We start from the raw sequence: 27,774 nt of genomic DNA, 5'->3' as shown, positions 1-27,774 counted from the left end.
TTCATGTTAAATGCTTAATATTTAATGCATACTCTCTGTATATAAACTTTAATTTCTGTGAGATTTAGGGTAATCGAGAAACAAAATCTCCATTTAGAAAAATATGTTGACATATCCATGGGGACTACACAATAACTTACATATTCCATAATGCACATACAAGCCAGAATGCCAAATATAAAACAGCAACATGACAAGAACTGAATAATATAACACCAGAAATTAAAAATTCACAGGTCAGTAATACTGCAGTTAATATTTGCACACCTCAAAACAAACCATATAACATTTTCAATTACAAATCAGATATTTTCCCTCGACTTTAAGAGCACATTTAGCCTCTTTACACGCATTGTTTTGGTATTCCAGCCTAAAAACACAGTCTTCAACAGTCCTTTTCCAGCTGCAGCAGGGAGCTCTTTTCAGCAAAACACTAATAAAGCCGCTGTGCACTCCCTACCCAGCGCAGCACAACACACAGAGCTGAATATACTAGTGGTGGTGCAGTCACCAAGCTAACAAGCTATATAGCTCTCAAGAGGTGGAGAACAAAACAGGGTTCAAAATACTGAAATTATATATTTTTTAAGTGACCTTGTTGCTCCATCTCTGCTGCTTGTGTGTGGAGTCAACTGTAGCTGACCTTTACTATGTAATATATTATATATGTTGTCAATGTTTTCAGCTTGTTCTGTCAAAAAGAAAATAAAAATGCAGCTCTAAGATTAGGAGAGCAAAATGATCTTTGGCTTTTAGTAGGAGACGGGATGCAAACTGTTGTCTCTGGAGATTAGGGAATGCTTTCCATAACCAACTTTGCAGCTTGACTTCTGATGTATGACATAAAATATAAAGATTGATGACATTTGATTGATGCAAAATGGTAGGCCATCCATTCCTATTTGATTTTAAGGCAGTGACACATTTATTATAAGCAACATTTGATCTAATCAAACATTTGGTTAGTCATTAATGCTTCCAAACTCCACTGTAAAGTAATGAAGTTGTTTAAGTTGTAGAACAGCTGTACATAGAATAAAAAATACAGCAAACAAAATCTGGTCCAGTAGTATATAGCATGCCAGCAGTAGGTCTTGATTTTGTATTAAAAAAAGAACTGTCCAACATTTTAGAAGAGTTCCCTTTCTCACAGCCAAGTTAGCTGAGCTTAGCTTAGAAAAAAATGGAGAAACAGGTAGCCTAGCTCTGCCCAAAGGTAAGGGAATCTGCCAACCAGTACTTCTGAAGCCAAATTTAAAAAGTGAAACTGATCGTAACAAACTTGTTGTTCAAGTCAACTCTTTGAAACAGAATGCGATCTTTACATCATTGTCGATGAGTGTTTATCGGACATGCACTGCCCTCGTCTATGAGGCAAAAATGACTCCTCAGAAGACTGTGTCCTCCTCTCCTCCTCCATACCAAGGGGTGAGTCTTACTAAATAAGGTCTGGGATTAGAGACGGGTTGCTCAGGTCCAACCTCCGAAGTAGAAGAATCCAGTGAGCTCAGGGACCCTGTGGGAGACCCTGACCCTTCATATGCATAAGTTCTCAGGCAGTCAAAAGGGGGAACGTAAGGATCCTGATCAGCCTCGGCCAGCCGGTCCAGAATAAACTGCCTGAAGACCTCGTCCTCAGGCCCAATGAGGTGTGACTCCCGGAGAGACATCCGAATGCTGGCCCTGACGTCCTCCCTCCTCAGCCTCCTCTCCCTCCTCCTGGGGTGAGGTCGCAGCGGGACGACGGGCTGGCACAAGTCCAGGTTGGCCCTTCCTCCTCCACCTCCCGCTCCTCCCGTTTCTCCGTAATAAAGCACCTTCTGCGACACCGTCTCCGGCAGCTCCAGCTCCCTCACCTCCACCTCCAGCCCCTCCTGCTGTTTCCGCCTGTGTCTCCTCACCATCAGCATTAGAACTGACAGCACTGCAGACACAACACAGTGGGAGATCATTACAGTTAAACACCAGGGCATGAGCTTAGTGAGGGGAAAAAAATAATAAAACATCTACGGTGCCTGATGGAGCATGCACGTAGGATGTGCAAGTGCTTTGAAAATAACAGCAGCCAGATTTGTTTTTCTGTAACTTGTGGATGCAGAAAAAAAACTGAATGGGGGACAAATTAAGCAATAAATTATCTTTTTTTTAATTTCAGCTCGCACATAAAGAAAGTAATCCATAATTTGCTCTATGTGGCACAGAATACTAACAGACTGTTTATTTTTTTTTCTGCTGTGTTTTCTACCAGCTATTGTTCTCATCCGACAGAATGTTAGCATAGCAGGTTTTGTCATTAATCTTTCATGTGATGGGTACAGGGAGGACACAAAGCAGCCGAGGTCATAATAAAGCTCTTCACTATGCAAACCCATCAATGTCCCAGGATGGTATTGCTACTGATGTATTGCAACCAATGCGCTCATTACCTGACATCATTGCTCTGCAAGCTTTCAGCATTTTAAAAGTGTGTGTTAAAGGCACGCAGGTGAGTTTTAAAAAAAAGCGCAGATTGGTTAATGAAAAATCCTGCTGTTTAACACTCGGGGTCATATACTTGCCAAAGTGATGTGAGGTGGAACTGCTTTAGCTCAACAGATCCGCTGAAAAAGAACGACTCTTTTTTACAACAAAATTTCAGTTACATTTGAGATTTGTCTTAAAGGGCTACTGCCGCATTTTGGGAGTTTGATCTACTGGTTACCTCAGCGATTAAATAATAATACATGTCTGGCATTATTTAGAGTTTTATTTCCTCTTAAAATCTCAGTCTCCACCTCTAATGAAATCTTCTGTATATCCACGTCCATAACTGCAATTTCAATGGTCACCAGGACATAAAAATTACATGTATAGAGTCGCCAGTCGAATTTATCAAAAAACGCTTAAAACATTTGGTGGCTTTGTCTCAAAGCAAGCTTTAACAAAGCATTTTCCTTGCACAATACACCTCTGCTATGCATTTAGACCATCTTACCACACTGATTGGCTTTTTTGGTGGAAAGGCAGGACTACCATCTTTAGCGTTAAATAATTCTCCCCTAGATGTCTATTCAGGATTCCTTAAGCTGCAAGTTTCTCCCTTTTGATGTCTTGGGTGCAAAAACAACCGTCTCTCTAGTTCCAACAAAACAAACTACACTTGCAACGAGGCTCTTAGAGGGATTAATCGTGTTTAGCCAGCTGTCTGTCATGTCAATCACGATGATGTCTGAAGAAACTTGCCAAAAATTTGGCAGAGCAGCATCTCTGGTCATCCTGCAGTAGCCTTTATATATTGGTATGGTTTGAAAAAGCTGCAGAGGCACCACTTCAGACCAGCACCTCTGGATGTTTTTCTCTGAACATTTTGTGAAACTTCTCTCTGGTGCACATTTATTGACTTGAAATATATCCACAAAAAGCAGTATCTCTGACTTCTTCATTTATCCTAATACAGGCCAGAGGAGCTCTAGTTAGACAAAAAGTAAAAAGAAAAAAAAAAAAAAAATCCATTCTTCTATATTTTAACAAACATGTCAGTCATCACTGGTGAGACAGCTACATTTCTGACTCATCTGATAACCTTTTGGGGCTCCGCATTCAGACATCTTTCATGGAAAAGACTAATCTTCCAGTCTTAGCTGCCACAACTTACTGCCAGACACAGAGCTGATTTTAAAGCCAGATTAAGACATCCAGAAGACCAAACTCCAAATGAATGCCAGTGTGCTCTTTGCTGGAAGTTATTATATAACGGTGCGATAGTCCAGACGGAGATGAAAATCGATGAGATGCTCACCTGTGAGTGTGACCAGGCTGACCAGAATCCCTACCAAGGTTTGCATGCTGAGCCCCATAGACAGGGCCAGCGCCTCCACCCCTCCTGAGGGACAGTGGCCTGCAGGCTGACAGCTGCAGACGCTGATGGTCAAAGTGCTGGTGCTGGAGAGGGCCGGAGAGCCGCTGTCCGCCACCACCACCGGTAGGAGGTACTGGGTTCGATCCTTGCGTGTGAAAGTGCTCCTTCGTGCCACGATGCCGGCCGTATTGTCTGAAAGCGACGACGAGAGCGAGAGATGCACTTTTCAGGATTCTTAAAAAAAACATGAAGTCTGCTGCCACTGTGAGTGCTCATGTTTTGGAGGGGAACTGAAAAATAACAAGCGAACTGATACACTTAATGTTGTTTTAAATCCGATCCAAGCTCCACTAAAGGCCCATTTTTGGTGTGCGCAGAAGTAAATTTGGAAAATGACTCTCGGTTTTTGTTACACCTGTAAGAGTTCATCAAGGCACCAAACAAGAACTCAGCTGGAGTCACATAAGCCTCGTGGCATATGGAAATGTATTTTATTAAATGTGTTTCTTCTTGATTCATTATTCATTTCTGAGCTGCTGACTGGACTGCTGTGCTTGCGTGGCTAACCACCCATACGCTGCACCTGCATACATTTCATTCTAACTTATTCAACACATTCAAACATGCTGCATGTTTCCTAACACTGTTCAAGTTTTGCAGCCAGTTTTCAACTAAAGTCCCCACTGACTTCTAAGGCAAACACTCAAACTAATTTACAACCTGCTGAAGGATTAGATCCCAAAATATCCAGGCTGACTTATGAACATATAGTATTTATTTAAATTTAGATTTCTGTAATCATTCTAACTTGTACTTACACTGTTCATGCTGGTCATGATTTTGGCTGCCACTTTCTGTTGTTGTACAGTCTTACAATATGGAGCTGTAACTATGGTTTCATCTGTTTTTGTGTTTTCATGTTTGCCCCACAGCTTAACAGAAAATGTCAGTTATTTTCAGGGTGACATTTCCTGGTGCGAGATGTATAATTATACAGATTTAATTTATGTTGAGAGTTTCACTGCAACTGATTCTTTTAGCAGCTGGTTCATTGCACTTAAAAGAAAAATCAGCCAACTGTGACCATAGATGACGGAAAGATCTGTATGATTACTCTTTTAGGTTCCTTACACAGTGCTGTTTACGGGAGAAATAAGAAGAAGAAAAGATAGATACCACTCTCACTGTACGCAAAAATGAGGCTACAGCCAACAACCTGGTGGGTAAGTTGAGCGAAGGCTAGAAACAGGAGCAGACAGAAAATCGGGTTCTCCTGAAAGATATAGAAATATGACTGCAGCAACTCTAAGGTTTACAAAGTTATGTGACTTTATTGTCAAAGTGAAGTTGGCACCTAACAAACCCAAATGCATGACATTGTGTAAAGGCTGTAAAATTTTGAGCAGCCTATGTTTGTTGGTCTACTGCCCAGCATCCATGACTTGCAAGTTTCTTTACAGCTTTCTTTGTGTGTGTGAAAATAATACATTATGGTCTGCGGACCAGTGTAGCTATTACACATTTCAGTGTGAGACTGGGCTGCGACAGAGCAGTCCTCAGGGGGTCACAGCATCCAAGCAAGAAATAGCAGAGCACATAATGTGGAAAAAAACACACTTTGTCATATTTACTCCTCAATTTCAGGACAGATTAAATAAATTTGATACAATATGTTAATGAGAGAGCTTTGGGGGTTCTAATAGGCTGATGTTATTGCTATCAGACAGAGTCAGGCTAGTTGTTCCTCCTTGTTTTGAGTCTTTATTCTCGCCTAACTGGCTGCTGGCTGTAGCTACATATTGTATGAGAGTAGTATCAATATTCTGATGTAATTCTCAGCAAAAAAAAAAAAAGCAAATGTATTCCTTCAAACACAAAAAGATTCTGTTTGTATAACACACTATTTGACCTTTAAGAGTGAACAGGACAGAGCTGTTGTGGCCTTATTAGGCCCTATTCTAGTAAATATAGAGATATTATGAGATGTACAATGCCTGTATAAGTTATTCAACCCCCTTGGAAGTTTTCTCCTTTCATTTCTTCTCAACACTGAATCACGGTCAGTTTAATTTGGCTTTTGTGACAAGAATTTACAAAAAAAATACCATTTAATGTCAAAGTAAAACCAGATTTATACAAAGTAATTAAAATGATTGCATAAGTTTCCACCCCCTTTTAAGTAACTCACCTAATTCAACACAGGTGCAGCCAGCTGGGCCTAAAAGTTACACAACTAGTGAAATGGAGATCTTCTGATTGCAGTGAATGTGTCTGGAGATTGAAGTACAAATACACTTGTATCTGGAAGATCCAGTCACTGATGAATCAGTACTCTTGGCTATAACTGCACCATGAAGACAAAAAAAAAACAAAACACTCTAAGTAACTCCATGGAAAGGAGATTGAAAATCATAAGTCAGGGGATGGATACAAGAAAATTTAGCTTTTTGGCTTTCAGACTAGACGCTATGTTTAGTTGACACCAAACACTGCACATCATCACAAACACGCCATTCCCCCATGAAGCATGGTGGTGGCAGCATCGTGATGTGGGAATGCTTCTTGGCAGCAGGCCATGGAAGGCTTGGAAATGTAAATAAATGCAGTAAAGTTTAAGGAAATCTTGGAAAATAACCTGGAAGATAATTGCAACTTTGCAAAAGATTTCTAGCAAGACAATGACCCAAAGCATACAACTAAAGATACATTTAAATAATTTAAAGAAAATAAGATGAAAGTTCTGGAGTGGCTGAGTCAGAGCCCAGAACCTGATCTTTGAGGGTGGATTTGAAAAGGGCTGTTCACTCATGACCCCTGTGCAATCGGACAGAGCTTGAGCAGTTTTGCAAAGAAGACTGTAAAAATTGTAGTATCCAGAAGTGGAAGGTTGATTGAGACCTGTCCACACAGGCTCAATGCTGTTATTGTGGAAGGAAGGTGCATCTACTAATTACTGACTTGAAGATTGTGAATACTCATGCAATCATTTTTATGTCGACATAGAAGAGTCTTTTTTTTGTAAATTCATGTCAAAAATGGCAAATTATACTGACCGTGATTCAATTTTGAAAGCAATAAAAGGGGAAAACTTCCAAGTGGGGTGAATATTATTTAATAGGCACTGGATTTGTATGCCTGATTGTCTCATTGAATATAACCTTGATTATCTCTGATAGTGAAGTTTGGATTGATGTGCTTCTCGGGGACCATAGAGAAGTAGAAGTGGTGTCCCTCCACAGGGTCGTCTGGATCAACCGCACTGAGCAGCTGAATGAGCTGAGACACACAAAGACACGTTACTGGAAAACCATGAGCACCACTAGCAGTAACATACAATAACAGATTTTCCAAGAATCCTAGGTCGTCATATGAATCTTTGCGTTTTCTTTCTCGGAACTACAACACTCAAAATCTCATTCAGCAGCAGAAGATATAATGAATGCTGTACAGTACATATCATGCTTTATAACACTCAAGTGGTTCCTTTCGAGTCTTTTGTTGTTGGAAAGGCTTCAAGGAATAGCAGAAATATTGTGGTGTAGTATAATAGGATGCAATTTGAGAACTTTTCCTGTCCACATTGATGTAAATTCTGGTTTCCACACTGCCATATACAGTAGTAAATCCTGAAAATCAGTGCATCATAATATACATACTTCTCCCGCCTGCGTCCCTTCACAGATATATGGCTGGTAATCTCTTGCAAGCCTTGGCACATTGTCGTTTATGTCCAGCACTTTGATGAACACCACCACAGAGGAGGATAAATGGTTCCGCGCTGCAGTAGTGAAGATAGACATTTGCTGGAGTCCACTGGGTGCACGTATCATAAATGCTTTGTAAAAGCTCTGTCAAAATAACACTTAAGACTGATAAATGTTTCACTTTCTTGCATCACAACTGTGGAGCCAAAAAATGGGCATCAGCGTCACACTGCTTTTGCCAAAACAAGCTAATTGACGGAAGAGTAAAAAACAGTAAAATCTTCTATGGGAATTTAATGGTTTGCATCACTCTAGACCAGTAATTCCCAACCGTTTTTGTCAGATGCACACCCATTGGCATGATTGTATGAATATGACGTTATGTACCAATATTTAGAACAAAACACCAGCTAGCAGCTTGTCATCTGCAAACTACCAGCGAGTCCAAGATGTCTCTGGGGTTTCTTTCAGTGTAGTAAGACTTGATTTAAGGTAAAGGGACTGCTAATCCTTCCAAATTATTAGGTATCTGGCAAACAGTTGTGATTAACCTTTGGCAATGTTGATGCAACTCTGCAGCAAGGTCATGTTTTCATATGCAATGCAAGTTAGGTATCTTGAAGTTGGAAGTCTTGAAGTTTTCTAGGACTCTAGATTGGATATGAACATATGATCCTGCTGCAGATGTATGGTAACAGGTTAACTGCATCTGTCTGTGAGAAACCAGGAAATCTGTGAATAATGCACAGTAAAATGTAGTTCAGGGGACTTGTTGCCACCACTTTGTTTTGATTAATTCTGATGACGTGATAATACTGGTAATTGTGCAAATTGTGTATAACTTGAACTGAAATCTCTGCATTTAAGGATTTAAAACAAAATTCAAGCTCTAGTAAATTAAATGGATAGTCTCGATAGCTTCATTTTTCTCCTTCTTGAGTTCAGAAGGAACTTAAAAACTGTATCTATGCTACCAATTATTAAATAATTAATCATTTCAAATACCACTGATTGTAGAGGATGTGCTAACTCCTCCAACTCTTGGCTGAACATAATTTTATGAGAAGTTGTCATAACTCAAAGAGACTGATGCAAACCATTCAGTTTTGTTGTCGGTGGTGGTTTTTAGTATGTTCCATTATTGTCAGAAATACTACACCACCGTTCACTTAGAAATGTCCTTATTTTTGAAAGAAAAGCATTTTTTTCAATGAAGATAACATTAAATTAATCAGAAATACAGTGTAGACATTGTTAATGTGATAAATGACTATTCTAGCTAGAAACAGCTGATTTTTAATGGAATATCTCCATAGGGGTACAGAGGAACATTTCCAGCAACCATCACTCCTGTGTTCTAATGCTACATTGTGTTAGCTAATGGTGTTGAAAGGCTAATTGATGATTAGAAAACCCTTGTGCAATTATGTTAGCACATGAATAAAAGTGTTAGTTTTCATGGAAAACATGAAATTGTCTGGGTGACCCCAAACTTTTGAACAGTAGTGCATATATGGAAGAAAGGAAATTGACATGTTTGCCATTAATGAAAAACCTGTTACCAGAATGTCTGTGTAGATTCTCAGTCATCTTGATCATTGTAATCTTAAAGGCTTCAGTAGAAGGCAACTGGACTTCTCTTTTTGGTCCTTGACGATGTTTCATCTCTCATCAGAGAGGCGTCTTCAGTTCCAACTGACTGATGGGGAGTCTCAGATATATTGTCACCGCCAGCTCACATGGCTAATGGCCCATTAATGATTCACACTGAGTCTCACATTCTTTGAGGTGTGACCGGTTGTGAAACTGCCAGGTAAGGGGTGACTCAAGATGTTAATGGTGGCGAAACTCTGAGATTTCAAGACTGCTCTGTAAGTACCTGATAACACCTGTTATCAAGCACTTATGGAGAGGCTACTCCAGTTTAGCATGGATGGCTTCATTCACTCTAAAGCCATTTATCATCTCTGTCCAGGATGTGAACATTGTTGTTTTTTTTTTTTTTAAATGGGTGTCCCTTTATCCTTGATCAGCCAGTTAAAAAGGAAAAAGCATCTTGGATGACAGGTTAAAAATGTCCTCAAGAACCGCAAATAGAAAGCCCAGTTGACTTCTACTCAAACTCAAAGGATCAGTAGTGGCAACATTTTTAGATCATAATTCATAAAATATCAAACTTGGGTCAGTATCTTTAGCAAATTAACACTCTCTTGCAAATTTATTATAGATTTGTAGAAACTGGCCACATAGTCCAAGTAGTTTAGTGAACATGGTCCCCTAGTACAAAAGCAAATTAAACCAAATAGACATGAACATTGACCATCCAACATTCTGAAACATTATTATAGGCAAACAATATCTGCTTCGGTTTTATTCAAGTAAAATAATATCCAGTTACTGTTAAATGTAGGCTATTTGAACTGTTCCTTCAACTGCTTTTAGCAAAATTCATGAATAGTTTATTCATTCTTTTAACTTGATATGGCAACCATTTATCTAACTTTGGGATATTCCAACTGTTTCACATTATGTTTCCTTTCTGTTTATCCATTAGTATTTCCGAGCAGGTTGCTTGCCAGCTAGCTTCATGCATTCTTAATTGCAGCCCACACTGTGTTCATGTCTTACAGCTCACTCAATATGTGGATTAATACATTTTCAAATTAGTCAAGCTACTCCAATCACTTCACATACCACCGGGTAACTGCACGAGCAGTAGGAGGTGCCTGTGATACTTTGAAGTTCTTTGTTCATTTCACACAATTCAGATGAATCAAATGAGGGATGGGTTTGAAACTTTTACATTTCACAAACGGATAATTGTCTCTCAGTTTGGTTTTTAGCTGTTCAAGTTTGGGATTATGTATTCTATATTGCATTTAATGTTCACTCATTGCATTCATAGCCATGTATTCATTTACTTATTTATTCATTTATTAGCCCTGTTGCTGTTGAGGATTTTGCATATGCACACCGTCCTGGATCAGGGGTTCAGGTCAAGACACATCTATGACGGAATTTCAAGGCTGTTATTCTGTGCTTAATCCCGACAACAACAACAACAATACATGACCTAAAGCTGCAGTCTGTGAGTAATATTCACATACGTCTCCAAACCCTCCATAAATAACATGCCAGGTAAGTTACTGCAAGGTCAGATGTGCCATATCATACATAATGTGACCTGCCTCGGGCTGACTGTGGGCTACTGCCTTGGGTGCTTATGGTACAGTCCAAACACAAATGCATAACTGAGAAATAATCAAATGTACGAAATTAAATCAAGAGATCATTAAAAAATGAAAGTTTCAAACTCATCTTTCATTGGATTTGTTATGAAGGTGCAAACTAATCAAAGAACTACAAACTGTTACATGGACCAATGGGCTTTCCTTCATTGGGAATCACTGGTCTGGTTGCTAGAACATATTCAGGACAGATTTCTCTCATCGTTAATGATAAATGTGCAACAGTTGACCATATAAACTGGAAACTCTTATACAAATCCAGGAAGTTTTCCTTACTTATTTCCTTGGCTTCGACAGTCACATTGTGCCAGTTTGAAGTCTCTCGGTCCAAAGCTTTAGCGATGGTTATAGTCCCATTGTTTGGCTCTATTTTGAAAGCTTTTGTGGCATCGTTCCTTTTGTCAATTGCGTATCTGGAAGAAAAATCAGGGAGACAGACATTTAGCAGGCAAGGTTGTTTTCTGGGCACACAAAGCATTGCGATACCACAGGGAGATTAATTAGGCAAACTGCTCAATTTTTTAATCTGTTGACAGATATCCAACAAAGCGGGTAGACACACACGAGCAACACTGCGACGACAAAGCGCCTCACACAGACGGCACAGACGAGACTTTGTGTACATTTTCGGTTAGTGACATTGAATATTATTTTTATTCTGGCCACAGATGTTTCCCGTTTGTCGTAAGCGAGGAAGAGCAGGTAGAAACCTTCTTGACATTTGAATAATAGATTGTCCACACAGTGTTACTTTTTCCGACTTGTTTCCTGATAGCGGCTGACAAGTGAGGCCCTGCAACTTTTTAATGTGAAAGTAATCTCAAAGAAACAAATTTATCAGCCACAAAGCGACCACGCTGGATTTTTTTATGAAAGAAATATGTGCTCTCTATGGCATAGGTCTCTCACGTCATCATGCCTTTAACACTTATTAATATAAGTGATTAGGCTCCAACACGACAGTGAATTAGGGTAAGAGAGTAATGAATCATTTCTGTGCACTACTCCGCTGATAACAACATGGGAAATAAGCCAATTTGACCACAGCAAACTTAATCATATTTACAAGAACTGTAGAAACCCCTAAAATGTCAGGATGAATTTATTAATCAATGAGACACTGTCACCAAAGGGACAGTAATAGACGCTAGGCTGAAGATGATATGCAGCACCTGCCACTCTTAAGCTCTGCTGAGATGGACTACAGGCACCAGTAGTGCTCCTGTCTCCTCTGCAACGTGCCCCACTTGCAAATGACTGCAAATCTCAATTCCATATGCCACCTCGTATGGTGCTTTATTACATTCCCACGTCCTAGGCACGTCGCTTTGTGATAATACCACCGCAATAGATAGAAAAGCCTGTGAGGTAAAAAAAAAATTGTCATGATTTATTCAGCAGGGCTCATTTCCTACTAAAGTAATATGAGATAAATATGACCATGTACAGGGTATCCAGAGATCAAGGGTAAAAATGGATGCACCGAGCCAGTAACGCTATTTGAAATGGAATGATTTTTCACCCTGTGGAGGAAACTGTCTGAGGATGTTCCGCCCACGCCCGCTTGGGTATCTGCCTCGTCGTTATCATACTGGTAGTCGGATGGCAGATGCCATTGTTCCTGGTTTAGACGGTTCACGTTACCTGATGGGACTGTTGACTGTGTCAGTGTCTCTGGCGCTAACGCTGCCAACCACAGTTCCCACAGCTGCATTCTCGGGAACTTTCCACTCGTAGAGCGGCGAGAGGAAGACAGGCGGCTCGTCCACGTCCTCCACCACTATCTTGAGCGTCGTCCTGTCGCTGAACTCCTCCAGAGCCAGGAAACGAGTGTCCACATGGTCATTGACCGCCTCTGCCGCCATGACGAAACGTCTCTTGGATTCATAATCCAGTGGCTGCGAGGGAGAGGAGTATTTTTAACAGTTTGTATTAATACACAGACTGGAACACTTTATCATCATTAAATGGGCTTAAAGAGTAACTGCTTTTCAAATAAGCCCTGCCAACTTGTGTTTAAGACCGATGATTATCCCGCTGAGATGAGGACATGACTAGATGTTAGAATTGTTTAGTCAATGTCAATAAGCTACCAGCTGTGAGCACACACTTAAATAATTTTCTGTTTTTGATTAACATTATGAAGCTAGTAATAACAAAACAGCATGCAAACCATTACCATGTTCCCAAAACGATTCACAGACAGTCAATAATGTCTTTTTTTCCCATTATTTTATTATCACAGCTGCTAAATTGAAATCTCCTGGTCTATAAAAGAGAAGCATATTGCTTGTATGTGTGGAAAAAGGAATAATCACAGGTTCAGAAGAAGCCTTAACATCGAGCTACATTCTTATTTCAATTGTCTGAGCCGATAGAACTGTATTTAATACTTTCTAAATAACTGGGTACCATTCTTGAACATATGTTTAACCCTCTTTAACCCAAAACCCTCAGGCAGCTTTGAAAGGCAGGCTAGCATTAAAAATCTGTCAAATCACACGTTTTATCGGAGACAAAAACTCTACAAAGCAGAAACAATCAGGAGATTTTGATGGTCCTTAAACTGCTCATCTGTGACATGGCAAAACTTTAAAAAATTTTTGCTTAAAATTGTGATATTTCATGAAAATAATTTTATTCCGCAGGCTGTATTTAAAAAAAAATCAAAAATAAACTCTTTGCCAAAACTAAATTCTGTAAAAAAACAAGAATTATGTGGTCTTCAGAGCAAATGAGAAGCTATTAGTGAAAATTCAGCTTTTCTGTTTACATTTTCAGTATTTATAGCACTTCAAGTTTGTTATACTGCACAGAAGATATTATTAAATTCTCTGTACTTCTAGCCATGGTCATGTCGTTTCCATAGAGGTGCAGATCTTTATATTGCAGTGAAAAATGAGGTCACGGTGAGTAAATATGTGACAGGACTACCTAGAACCATGTTCATTCACTTAGAGCTTGGGATTACCCAATCACAGGGCTTCTAAGAAACATATGCTATAATTTACATCAATGAATTCTGCTCAGTCAATAACTGTCAGCGCTCTCTGTTTTCCCATGATCCTCTTATTTTATTCAGCTTACAGCGGTGCAGTCATGGCATGATTAAAAAGGTGTGTTGAATATCTGTTGCAGTGAGAGGAGAGTCATGTTAGTATCGTGGGTGATTCCATTTGTTCCTTTCATTAGCTTGCCATTTTGGATGTTAGGCTTATTCACTTAATTTTCTCCGGTCTTGTCAAAAATCCAAGTTTTGTGGAAACCAGTGAACATTTAAGGAGGTTACTGCCTTCAGCTAAGAAATAGAGTAAAGCACAGAGGTGAACAGAGACAGAAATCTATTTTTCTGATAAAAGACAAGATGTTTGAAATGCATATAGTTGTGCATTACAGATGTTGTTAAGTGTTTGATATTCACACCTCTGCTTCTTGTGGTTTTGCACAAATTTCGAATGATGTTTGTATCAAATAGTTGGGCCGATTGTACAGTGCTCCCAGCAACAAAAATATATATATATTTTTGAAAACCTTTGCTAGTCTTACACCATATGGCAAAGGTTCCAAACTGCTTTTTTCAGCTTATTTTGTGGTTATTTTTTTTATTTTGAATGCAGATGCACTCCCACAAATAATCACAACTATCACTCTCTAATGATTAATTCTTTCTAAATAAAGTTATTCAGGTCCTCTGATGAATATTACGGTAGTTTTTCATATTACAAAATATGCACTGAAAAACAAAATGTGGCAATGACAGTTTTTCCCAAAAATGAGCAGCCCTTGTTTAACCGTCATGTGGTCCTGTACATTCCCCTTGTCCTAAGGGTCAAAAATGACCCGCCCTCCACCTTAGCTTTTAAAATAAAGCAGCCTAGTTGACTTTTTAAGCCAAAATCTATTTTGCATGAAGAAACAGCCTGTTATGTATCACACATTTTGTGAATGTCTGTTTTTTTTTTTCTCTGTTCAGAGAGCAGAAAGACTATATTTAATCAGTGGACACCACTCGTTTTTATTCCATCACACATGCTATAACTGTTTTCTTTCCTAAAGCAGAGGTTTTAAATCTAAATCATCTAAACAGCCAGATTCCACGTGGGTTTAATTTATTTGCATACTTTCTGTGCCTTTTAGTAATGTGGATGAGAAAAAATGGCAAATGCATTTGAAGTAAAACTGTTTTATCTAAAGAACAGTAATACAACAACACTCCAGTAATAGAGCCCTATGGTCAAATACATTGCAGTGGTAGACCATTTTTACATTACTATCATTTACGTTGAATTTATAGTTTAAGAGACACCAAGGAATTTACCACATGCAGCTAAAAACCCCAGATTCTTAGCTCTCAATCCAGTGGTTGATCACTTCTGCAAATGTACTTAATAAAACAACAAGTTATTCAAAGTCTTATGTTGCAGCCAGAATGAGCACAACATGCAAAATGACATGAATCAATCTGAAGAAACCTAATAGCTGAAGCACAGGCATGTCAGCCATGAAGCTGATGTTTATTCCCTGAAAATAACGAGAACGTTTTCAGATCATTTATCTTTTTCTGATTTGGATCATCCCTAGTCCAGCACATGAAGCCAGATAAAACTGTACCTTATCATTTCTGTACTTTTATTCACCTCTTTGTGCTAAGCTAAGCTAGCTGGCTGTTAGCTGCAGCTTTGTGTTTACTGGACAGACATGACAGTGGTATCAATCTTCTCATCTAACTCTCAGCAAGGAAGCAATTACATCCCTAGAGGATCACAGGCCTTCATCACCCACTGATATCGCTTTTATCATCTGTCGGTCGGGTAGAACCTGGCAGTGGCACAAAAGTCTCCGAACACTTTCCCTGAAACAGAACTGACTGAATGGCCGGATCATAGGGAAATCATTTTTGTGCTGATGTGCGCTCATGAAAAGTGAGCTGTTTACATTCTCTGCCCCTGCAGCGTGGCCCAACTTCGTTAACTGGCAAATACGGTGGGTGCAGATTTTATGCTCCTTTATGTACGTTCTGCCGGTGACTGATCTCTCTGGTCACTTGGAGGCTGCGCCAGTTAAATTTTTTCTTAATTAATCAAGCTAAATAATGAAGATTACAGCATGTGTTTTGGTGTCTTGTTGCTTCGTGTGCGTCTGCCAGCTATGGGTGCAGCTGTTTCAATTACATGGGGAGTGCCAGGCTGTGCTCTACTTTTTTTTCCCCCAATTTGGTTTTTCCTTTTTTGCTCATTTTTTATTTATTTATTTTTTAATCTTTAACGTTAATTAAATCTACAGTAAAGGATGGTAGAAGTTGCTTATAGTTTCTGGAAAACTTTCAGAGCCTAATCACCCACTCACACACACACAAATGCTCCTAAAACATCAGATTTAAGTTAGATTATGAATATGAATATATATATATATATATATATATATATATATATATATATATATATATATATATATATATATATATATATATATATATATATATATATGTATATATGTATATATATGTATATATATATATATATATATATATATATATATATATAAAAAAAAAATAAATAAATAAAGTGTAAATATCACAGGTAGATGTTGTATACATGCATTCACCTTGACTAGCAGAATCACTCCCTCCTGTGTCAATGGATCCGTTTGGATGATAAAAGTGGAGCTTTCTTCCAGATCATCCTCCAGACTGTAGGTCATTTTGGCATTAATGCCAATGTCTCCATCCTCCGCCATAATTCGGCCAACTGTGGTGCCCATCGGTGCATTTTCAGGCACGACAAAGGTGTAAAGATCTGAGGAAAGAAGTGCATTTTTTAACATACATCTCATCCAAGTTGGTACTTGTGCATTAACATAATGGTAAGTCCAATGTTCGAAGAAAAGTGGCACATAAAAAAAAGTTTCCCCACTAAAACACTGTATACACAACTTGACAGTAAGTTGTTAATAGCTAGTCAAGAGAATCTGCTAGCGTGTAAAGTGATAAGAAGGGAGAACATTGTGGTGGAGGGTCAATTTGTGTGAGCTGCAGATAAATTGTGGCAACTCCACGTAATCCCAGCCTAACTCTAATAAGAAGATGAGAAAATGTGATTGTGTCTTTGAGCGACTCCATTTGGACGCCTGCCACAACTGGGAGGAAACTCAACAGGCAACCAGCTGCTTGTGGAAAAAAAAAAAGAAAGAAAGAAAAAAAAATCTCCGCTGATAATAATTTGTAATTATGTGACAAAACAGAGGGTACAGTTCAAAGTGAAGTGTAGCCATACAATATTTATAAGGCCTTTTGACTGAGCATAGAATCGGTGGAATACAGTAGCACCTGCAATGAATGTGAATGTGACATTAAGCATCATCCCTGCTCTCCCATTCCTGCGGAATTGATTTCTTCCTGCGGCATTCATTTAGTGGGGTTTATCGCTGAGAAAGCTAGGTTTGTTTCCAAAGGTCATGACAAATGTCCTTTCATGTGTGAATGATTAAATTCGCCCATTGTCTGGCACATGTACACGTGCACACGCAGGATGAGCATCCCCATCTCCCCTTCCCCATCTCTCCTTTCCCCCCCCTCTCATTCCTCCACCTTCTTCCTTTTTAATTTTAAAGCTGCCGGCTGAATAACGCGACGTGCACAGGCGAAACGCGACGCTGGCAGCAACAAACCACCCACCAGAACCGCGCAAGTGTGATCAAATAAATACCTCGTAGGTATAATATTAAACGTGTCCTCGCAGTCTGCAACGCTTTGTACTTTCCCCATTGATTCCCTGTGAGTGTATGGCCCAGCGTTTGCATCACTGTGAGTCATGTGAAGTGACTCACGGTGCTGGAATGTGGGTCCGTTGTCGTTCACATCAGTCAGGCTGACGGTAACCGTGGTGGAGGAGGAGTAGCCGCCGCTCAGGCCCAGCATATCCTTCACCTGCACCACCACCAGGTACTGCTCTCTGGCTTCACGGTCCATGTTCGGCCAGGACGTTACAATAATCCCTGCAGGCAGAAGTGGACAGGAAAAGAGGAGCTTCATTAGGACGGCATCAAGTGCATCTGTGGGTGGTTTTCTGTGTTTTTCTACTTTCACCAAATGCACGTAAACAAACTTCGCCTCAAGTAGTGTTTGAGAACGGCGTGCACTTTGCAATGCTGCGCCGCAATAAATGTCAAGTCTTCAAATTAAATCAGTAAGAAAAGAAGTATTAAGAGGGTTTTCACATGACTTAATGCTTCCTCTGTCTGGCCAAATTGGACTCTGTGGGAAATGGTGACCAGAAGAACAATTTAAATCAAAAAGATTATATCGACCCGGCAAATCTGTATGCTATTTTTGCCTTTAGACTCATCTTCTCAGTCAGTTGTTCATCTAATTTTGCATTTAAACAGCATTTCCTGACCAAATTTCCAATCCGCTGCTGACGTAAAGTATCTAGGTGATGGTTTCTGTGCTGTGGCAGACATCTGCCCACGCAGAATTGCCAAAAAATGTGTTTCTTCCAAGATAATCCTGTTCTTTCTTTATCTTTACGTTGAAAAGATAGTGAGAAAAATATCCCCAGACTGTCTCCTTACAGATCACCATGAGCCACAAGCAAAGCTATAAAACCTTAACAATGGGCTCCCTAAAAATAAAGTCAGATTTGACCTTTTACATGTTGCATTAATTTGCATTGAAATGTTTTTTATCCGTGTCAATGATGCCCACACCCAACTCTTCACAGTTCAGGTCAACAATGTGTGTGGGAAGCGCTGCAGCTGACCTTTGTATCGCACAAGGAAAATACTGTAAATGTACAGGCGTTAGCGAAATCAATTTTCTGTCATGGTGTTAACTTTTCCCACTGGCTTAAAAAAAAGTAGCCAAGTCCGTCGATAGTCGTTTAGATCGAGTTGCCAGGGGAAATTATGCTGTTTTCAAAGTGCGAAGCGCTCTTGGACTTGTCAAAAGTGATTGGGACTAGAGGGGTGGAACCCAAAGACGAGATAGTTTTCAGTCTCAACAAGTCCAAATTGGAAAGAAAAACTGCCTGTCCTTGTTTTTTTTTTTTTTTTTTTTAACTTGTAATACATTTCAAGCATTATTTCTGAAATCCAATTGCCTTCGTTGATTAATGAATCCTCTAAGCGTCTCGTACCCGTCTTGGGCTCCACGGAGAAGTAGGGCTCCCCCTGCAGGATGGAGTAGATGAGCTTGGCGTTGTTGCCGAACATGGGATCATCAGCATCTGTGGCTGTCACCTGGGCCACTGTGGTCCCTGTAGGGGGGGAGGGAGGGAGGGAGGGAGGGAGGGAGGCGGGGGGAGGATCACACAGTCAGAGTTAGCTCAGGCAGCAGTTCCAGTCGACGGGGAAATAAAGTGATTATGCCACAGTCCCGCGGGGTCTGTCTGTCTGGCTCAGGGGGGGGGATGCGGTGGAAATGGAAGAAGGGTAAGCGAGGGAGGGAGGGTTATAGGAGGAGGAGGGGTGTTGACTGAGGCGGTGGTGTTGGTGGGGTGGGGGGGAGCGGCGATGGCCTTTCACAACTCGCTAAGGTCTGTGCAGGTGTGCGTGACAACCTCTCCAGCCCTATAGCAACATCTCACTACCCACCTGCCCTCTCGTTTTCTCTGCTTCGCGCTGATTCAGTTTTACCTCTCTATCTTTCACACTTACTACCCTTTTCTCTGCTGACCATATCCTTGTCCTCACCTTGCTTTCTACAATATCTCTTTTCTCCCGCAAGCCCTCCTCTCTCTATCTCATTCTCTTTCTTCTTCTTTCCCAGAGAGCACTCTGTCTTTCACACAGGCAGGGATTTACCGCAGCATTTTCGTATTTTTCCGATGCCCTCACTCCAACCTTCCCCCCACTCTCTCTCACTCTCTCTTTCTGACTCAAATGCATTATGATTTATTACGAGTTAGATATTATACTGCAAAAGCAGATTACATATAAATTGAAATGGTAATGTTTTGTGGTATGAAAGGGCAGTGGTTATAATAACATTATTTAAGTCATTTATCCATAAAGGCATCCGAGCCACAATGCAGAATCTAATACTTTTAACTTCCTGGATGGGGACAGATGACAGACATTTATATAACCTTTTGTTCATTGTCTTCAGTCAAAATTCAATTTTGGAAACTTCATTTCAAAAATGTATCATCTGTGCAATTGAAAAAGATGAACTTTTAATTTGTAAACACAACAGTCATTTATGTAAATAATAATAAAGTTGCACAATTAATTAAAAGAGTAGATATTAATAATAAAAAATGCAGGTAATTTTGAATATTTATGATACTTTTTAAAATGAATTAATAATAATACATAAATAATTGGCAAGACTTAGACTGATGCTAAGCTAATGGGTCTTGTCCCCAGTCAAGATTCAAATTTGGGAAATTAAGTTGAACGGTGTGTCATTTTTTTTAATCCATACAATACAAAAACCTACACTTTTATTTGTAAACAAAACACTTCTTTACATGAATAATGCATACATTTCTGAATTCTTCTGAAGACTAGATATAAATCATAAAAATTCAGCTAATTTTGAATATTATTAAATATTATTAAAGATTAACTTTCAATTTGTAAACAAAACACTTACTTATATGAATAGCACTTAAATTGCAGAATTTGTTATTAATCATAAAAAATGCTGCTAAATGTTAAGGTTATTTACACCAAAGCACATGCTTTACAATAAATAAAATAAACAAAGTAGACAAAAAAAAATCATAGACTAGACTTTGAATGATGCTAATTCTGATGCTAAGCTAATGGCTCTTATTTTCAGTCATGATTCAATTTGAGGAAACTAATTTAAAAATGTGTTCATGTGATTTTTTTTAAAATCAGTGCAATAGAAAAAAGATGCACTTTTAATTTGTACACAACCACTTACTTATATGAATAACACTTAAATTGCAGAATTCATTTAATAAGTAGATAATAATCCTAAAAAAATGCTGCTAATTTTCAAGATTATTTAGCCTGTTTCTAGTCTTATTACACCAAAGCACACTCTTTGAAATAAAAAGTAGATAAATAAATAGTAGACAAAACTTAGAGTGATTCTAATTCTGATACTAAGCTAATGGCTCTAGTCTTCAGTCAAGAGTCAATGTGAGAAAATTAATTTCCAAAGTGTGTGTGTGTTTTGTCAGTACAATAGATGCTTTTGAAGACTACTGGCTCTGTGAGGCTGTGCTTGCACCCCAATGGTTTTAAGGGTATTACCAAGCTTCTAGCATCAGCTGATATGAATATTTTAACATGCACAAGTTCACCATCTTAGTTTCGCATGTAAACACACTAACATTTGCTGAAAAGTACAAGTGTAGCTGAGGCAGACAGAATATCCAGGAGTATAAGTGGGATTTTGGTCAACTGACCTTTTAAATTCACTTGTATGTCAGTATTTTCAGCTCTTACTGTCAAAGGGACCCTTTATTTTCATTTTTCTAAAACCTACCAGTCGGACACATCTCGGGGATGCTGGACACATACGGCTCATTTTGGAACTGGGGCACATTGTCATTGATGTCCTGCACCTTGATGATAAACTCCGACTGGGGCTCCTCTGGTTCGTTGGACCTCCTGTTGATCGCCTGAGCTTGAAGGACATAGAAGGCCTTTTCCTCGCGGTCGAGCTTCTTCAGCGTCCGGATCTCACCGGAATACTCGTCTATCTCAAATGCATCTCCGGCACCTTCTCCTGATAACACGTACTTGATGGAATACTCGCCTCGGTCAGAGTCGGATTTGAGCTACAACAAACAGGAAGGGGGAGAGGTGGGGGGATTATATGAAAGCTGGATGCCTTTTTTAAAACATCTTTTTTTCTGAGGTAACTGGAGAACATGCATTTTCAAAGGGAAGTACCGTATCAAGGACATGGCGGACATTCAATGTGAAGCGGTACCTGGCCAATAACTCGAGGAGTGGGATCTTCCTCGGGGACAAACAGCTGTTTCCAGATCCAGCCTCTCCTCAGGCGACGATGCAGATGAGAGGACCCCTGGGCCAGTTGTTGGGTTTCCAGGCCCTGAGAGCCTCTCATATCACTCAGCACCCCGCCAGGAATCATGGAGAAGACCGTCACCACAGCCAAAACGCTGGGCGTGCTCATTTTTACAGTCCATCCATGCATTTCCTCTGTGTTTCCCATGGTTAGTGGACAGAAGATAAAGGTCTCACCGGTCCACAGCTACTATTTCTTCACTCACCGGCGCAGTAACTCTTGTTCCTGGCAGTGCTGCATCCCATCTTGTTATGATGCGATTTATATGCACGCTCATATCTCTGAAATAAAAGTTAACAATTCAATTAAAATCTGCAGGGAGAAACTATCAGCGGCGCACAAAGATTGCAAAATGAAATTGGAATCTGTATTAGTGTGGAGAAAACTCCAAAAGGCAAGTTTGTTGTAATTACATATATGGCAAATGTATTATTTTGTTCCATGATGTAAAATCAAAAATAAATTCATTCGACTAGACTGCTGATAGTGGAAAAAGATGACTGGTCTTCTGTGTGGCGTATGTCAAGTGTGAGTGGGAGTATGTCTCCAGACTGAAAAAGAGAAATTGTGATTTAATTAAATATAATAAATGAGAGATAATAATCCATATTAGCTCTGTGGTGAACTGGTGACCCGTCTCTTGCCTCTGACCCACTGGGACCTTCTACAGCTCACTGTAACAGTAATACAAGGTCCCAACAGTGAGCAGATAGTAATGGAAAAATGATAACTTTTAGCTAAACAGTAAGTTCTTTCAGCATTAATAAAGTTCTATTTATATGTATATCTTTTATCTTATCAAGTATTGAAATAGGGCCTAAAGTAGGGTACATCCATTTGGTACGCTTTAGTGTCAGTTTTAACATGCAAGGTACTTTCATACACTTTAAAAATTCTGTCAGCATCAGAAATAGACACCATGAGACTGTGAACAAGCTTTTTTTTTTTTTTTTAATCCAGCAAGGAATGGCGGAGTTATGAGACGATCTGTGTACGTTTGTCTGTTTGTCAGTCTGTTAGCAATATTACTCAAAATGGACTAACGGATTTGGATGAAATTTTCAGGGAAGGTCAGAAATGACACAAGGACCAAATGATTAGATTTTGGCAGTGATGCGGTTAATAGTCTGTATCCATGGATTTGTTAAAGATTTCTGTATCATTGCGAGATAGTGGCACGGTATCACTGTAACTATGACTACATGTAAACGTTACATCAGCTGCCGGCTGATGATCACATGATTGTGATCTTGCTACAAATCGACCGCTGCGGACTTACCAGGATTTATCCATCCAAAATCATACAAGGAACAACTGATTAATTTGTAGGAGTGTTAACCCGTCCATGATCTTTTTCTGAACGTTAACCAAGCAGTTTTGATGACGAAACTTCACCAAACAGCAACTGAACACAAGAAACTGGTCACAAAATGAGCAATGGCCTAACCAAGGACACAAACTTCAATCTCCTGCTGAAAGTCTTGTGACGTGTGCAACCACCACCCCCTCAACAAGCTCAAAACCTCCATATACGTGAACTGGCAGCAAATATTGTTGTGAGTTGCACAAATGCCAAAGGATGCCTTATGCATATTTCTGAGACACCAGCAGTTTTGATAAACTGGTGGTATTTGACATCTTGGGAATGAAAACAGGTTCAGTCTCAACCAAACCTTCTAAAATGGCATGTCTTCTATTAAAACATTGCTGCAGATTAACTACATCCACATAATTAATAGTGAAATCAGTTCAGCGATTCAGAAAGTAGTGTTGATGAACTGATATTCAGTTGGGAAATACAGCGCTATAGGATCCCTGCCAGTGACTGGAGTTCTATCGAATTCAACAAAAACAAGGCAGATGTATAACTAATTGGAGAAAGAAAAGCCAGAGCAGAATTGCATTTTCGATGCAAAAGACAAACTCTTTGTCTGAGCTCTCCTTGCTTTGTTTTGCATCCCGTGGTCCTGCACAGGCGCCTGAAAACAGCCCTCTGTTTTGAATTCAGACAAGGCCCTGTATTGTGTTTCATGGGGGCGGGGGGCCGAGTCCAGAGCATCATTCCTTAAGCATGACACTGCACTCTGCAGCTGACTAATGAAGACTTCTAATTAGATCAATGTCTCCCCAGACATGGAAAACAGAGACACACATGCCTCTGACAAACTATGAGTCAAATCGATGCGCCAATTATAATGTGCACCAAGATCAGGGTCAAGAGTGGAAGGACAATGAAAGTCGGGCGAGAAGGCAAATTAGTTCGGACCACACAGATACATTATCCTGCACTGACAATCTTGCTAAAGTTAGCAGAGTTTAACTTCGACTAATTCATCAATCTTCTTTATATTCATGGATTGAGGGTGTTTTTCATTTTCTACCATGGCATGTCGCTTTCAAAAAGACACCTTGTTTTTTGTTATGCACAGAAAATCAGCTGCATCTCCCAGCAATGAGTTTACAGTGGCGTAGGTGTGTTCGGGTTAAAACTGCAGACGTTCTTTTGCTTTGCTATCATTTTAGACTTTTGTCATTTACTTGGAAAAAGCAACAAATTATTCATCCAGACGTGAAGCCATGAACAGCCGACTTTATACTGCTCTCCAGTCAAGCATCAAACCATACATCAGCACTCCGTGGGATCAGTTGTTATTAAGGGGCTAGAAGTCACAACAGCCATAATTCTAAACCTTTTTTTAATAGAGTTTTTTTTCTTGACACTGTAATATCAGCACATAACGTATACAGTCCCACAATGTGGATGCTTTAATCCGGCATGTGGCACAAGTGCATGCATTTTTAGCATGGCTGATCCTGGTGGAAATTTAAAATATACAATAAGTTGTTGGAGCGGTTGCAGTATTAATGCTTTAACAGCTCATAATGTTCATGTTTAATCTTGTAAAAGTAAATTAGCTGTCAAGGCCCATTTGTAATGAGGTGGTAAAATCAATTACTGATGCGGTCTTTTTACTTCTTAAATTCAATTTCGATACAGAACGCGAATGGGAGTCAGTGCGTTTGGTGCTTATGTATGTCTTTACGGGCCGTATTCATATCTCCGTGCATTGTGGAGTGACATTCCAATTAGTGGCCAGTGAATCGTGAGCTGTTATGGTCTTTCATTGGGCTGCCAAGCATGTGCCCAAACCAAAACGCCCTGAGCCAAAAAAAAAAACTAGACAACAGCCCCTCAATGATGTTACTCCGAGCAACTGCCAACATGCCAAGGGGTCTGCCTCGAAATCTTCTGAGCCTTTTCATTGTGGGGCTGGAATAGTGCACAGGTCAACAGATGTTTGGGTGCCAATTTAACAAGATGGACCTCTGGAGAAATAAGTGATGAAATTCTGGGAAAGTAATGGACATGCCCAAAAAGAAAAAAAAACCCTCAGCTGCAGGTCTGTAAATAGCAAAGGGAAGCGAGTAAAACCCGAGTGACGGCTATCTCCATATTGCTTGATAATAACGGCGACGCTGTCAAAAGCCTGATTTTTAAAAAAGTCTCAAGTATAGCAATGTGTCGGCCACATAAAAGCCCTTCATAATAGAGATCCATCACCTATCACTCACAGGTGCATAAATTCTGAGAAAAAAAAACTTAAAATATAAAGAAACATCAACGGACTCGCGGGGTCAATTTTCTCCTTTCAAAAGAAATTTTCTTTCTCCGTGACATGCAGTACATGCAGAGCGCCCTGTGGTTGACAGCCATTCATTACCTCTAATAGGCCTTCCTCCCATTTCCAGCAGACCTCCTGTAGCCTGTATGTACAGAACGCTACTCCGCCACATGACAGAATGACAATGAGCTGCAGTCTCACAATGTTAAGCACTAGATGCGCTGAGACCGTCACATCATTTTTTTTCCTATATGGCGATGTGCTCAAGCTAATAAAATGTCGCTCTTTTTGCAGGAAACGGTTCAGGGATGCTATTAAAATGTGTCTAATGTGCCAACGCAAATGTTGAAACACAGCAATAAAGAGAAAAGGAAAAAAACACTTGACATTGCAGAGGACAATATCAATACGATGACGCTAACTGCTAAGCGATGCTAAATTTATATGAGCATTAATTAGCATCGATCTGACTTATGATTTTTTTTTTTTTAAACGTGAAAATGTGTCGAGATGAAATGTGACAATGGATCTAAATGTAAGCTTCTCTCGGCGATTTGAAATCTTGAAAAAAAATCTATCTGTTAAGCCTCGCTTGTTTAAGATCTGAGACAAAATGTCCTTAATTGGTCATTTGGGAGCCCATCATGGGACTTTGCTGTTTACTGTTCAGCTCCGTAGAACAATAACACTGACATGTAGCTCGTGTTTCCTTAAATCAGGACCTCAAATGAGTCCAGAGACTGAGCCAGAACAACAGAGGGAATGTCAACCCATCATGTACTTGTTAGTAAGTAATTTGTTTGATTTTATTATGCGCACAAGTGGAAATCATTACTGTTTAGCAAAATGTCATGAATTTCCACTGACATTAATCAGCAATAGCACTACATCCTATAATTCTTCCACTTTCTTTTTCATCGAAAACAATTAACCGATGGCGCCGAAGTTATCGCCAAAGAAGGGAAAAAAAGGGATCAGTGGGTTTAAACTAGAAGCTATTATCTATAAAAACTTAATTATAGTAATAAAAGAAGAAATGTGATAAAAGTTTCAAGCAGTATTAGACATGGACTGTTTGAGAGATAACAATTATCATACACTTTGAAGACAGATACAAACTTGATTGTGTTTAATGCCTTTTCAATCATGTTCTCGGCTGAGAATATACAGTAAAGTCATGTAATGTTGACAGTTTCCATACATTTTTCTGGATGTTCTGTAGTGGCAGGAGTCACCTTGAATAGATGGACCAAAATAATGGACACACAAGTTATTTCAAAGGGAATATGTGAAATTCTGCTCCTACAGAAATGTCATGGAAACATCTCACATTCAACTCCGAATACATATATCTTTCTTTGCTCTATTTCCAAAGGCAGAATGCACTGAAAGCCTGTGTTTTTCTGCTACATACTATAGTCCAGTATACAAGAGGTCAATTACTCAACATGAGGATGAAAAATAGTGTATGTTTCTCTCTGCGAAATAAACTTTTTAGACTATCAGCAGCCATCTTCAAAGAGGCAAGAAATTTGACAAACACAAAGAACACTCAGCCCTGCTTTTCATGTTGAAAGCCCCTGTTACTCTTTGTACTCCTCTATACATCCGGTTCCCTCGAAATGCATGGAACTGCATCTAATTATCTTCTGACAAAAAGATCACCTCTTATAGGATGCTAAGCCACCACACCCACCTGTTTGTGTGATTCTTGCTGTCCTCCTCGCCTCTTCAAGCCACTTGTCACCAGCCGCCGTCAAGGAGAGATCATCGCTGGGTGTGAAGGAAACACAATCTGCTTAACTAAATACCCTGGTACTGGAAAGCAATTCAGTCGCCACAATAGCACCAGAGAACGCTTGTGGTTCTCACAATGCGTAATCCCCTCCCCTTCTTCTGCTCTTCTTTGCTGTCCTTCTCAAACTTCCCGGGGAAGAACAAACACAGGCTCTATTGTCTGGTACTCGCATCTGAACACTGAAGAACACTCGGGGCCTTCATCGCCATGCAAATAGTCACAGCCCGGACTTACAAATGGATTTCTATCTGCTTTTTTCCATCCATTTTTTTGCGAACAATCCTGCGTTTATTAGAGCTGAGTTAGAGCACTGAGGGGATGGTAATTCATCCAGTGCAAGGTCACTATTTTTGCAAGCGATAGGACGGCAACAGTCTGTTTTTTGACATTCAATCCGGTGGGAGCGTGTCGTTCCTGCATGCTTCGTCTTCATACGGTCACATTTGAAAGTTGACCTGTCGTGACCTGGAGTTGCAAAAATGACTCGAGATGCTGTTTGTCCTCCACATTCTCCTAGTTGTTTACTTGAACTGGCAATCAGGGCGAAAGTGGTAA

The 27,774-nt window shown here is 39.7% G+C and overlaps 1 protein-coding gene across 2 annotated transcripts; it reads right to left on the bottom strand.

Annotated features, from left to right (window-relative positions):
- Positions 1-27,304, bottom strand: cdh19 (cadherin 19, type 2). Of its 2 annotated transcripts, XM_035942690.2 has the most exons (13): positions 27,118-27,304; positions 21,700-22,079; positions 21,250-21,544; positions 18,923-19,042; positions 17,616-17,783; positions 16,395-16,585; positions 12,435-12,688; positions 11,067-11,203; positions 7,495-7,616; positions 6,997-7,114; positions 3,779-4,030; positions 2,559-2,600; positions 1,788-1,924 (listed from the first exon to the last, which is right to left on the bottom strand). In XM_035942690.2, the coding sequence occupies exons 2-12, from the start codon at positions 21,943-21,945 to the stop codon at positions 2,584-2,586; spliced, it is 1,920 nt and encodes a 639-aa protein (XP_035798583.2). In that variant the 5' UTR covers positions 21,946-22,079; positions 27,118-27,304; the 3' UTR covers positions 1,788-1,924; positions 2,559-2,583. The 2 variants fall into 2 exon arrangements, with proteins under 2 accessions (XP_023153510.2, XP_035798583.2); XM_023297742.3 differs by lacking the exon at positions 2,559-2,600 and having other exon boundaries at positions 1-1,924.
- Between the last annotated feature and the right edge of the window lie 470 nt (positions 27,305-27,774).

This window comes from Amphiprion ocellaris, chromosome 22 (genome assembly GCF_022539595.1).
Source record: "Amphiprion ocellaris isolate individual 3 ecotype Okinawa chromosome 22, ASM2253959v1, whole genome shotgun sequence".
Classification (NCBI taxonomy): Eukaryota; Metazoa; Chordata; class Actinopteri; family Pomacentridae; genus Amphiprion; species Amphiprion ocellaris.
Note: the sequence above shows the minus strand (reverse complement) of the source record. Positions and strands in the feature narration are given on the sequence as shown.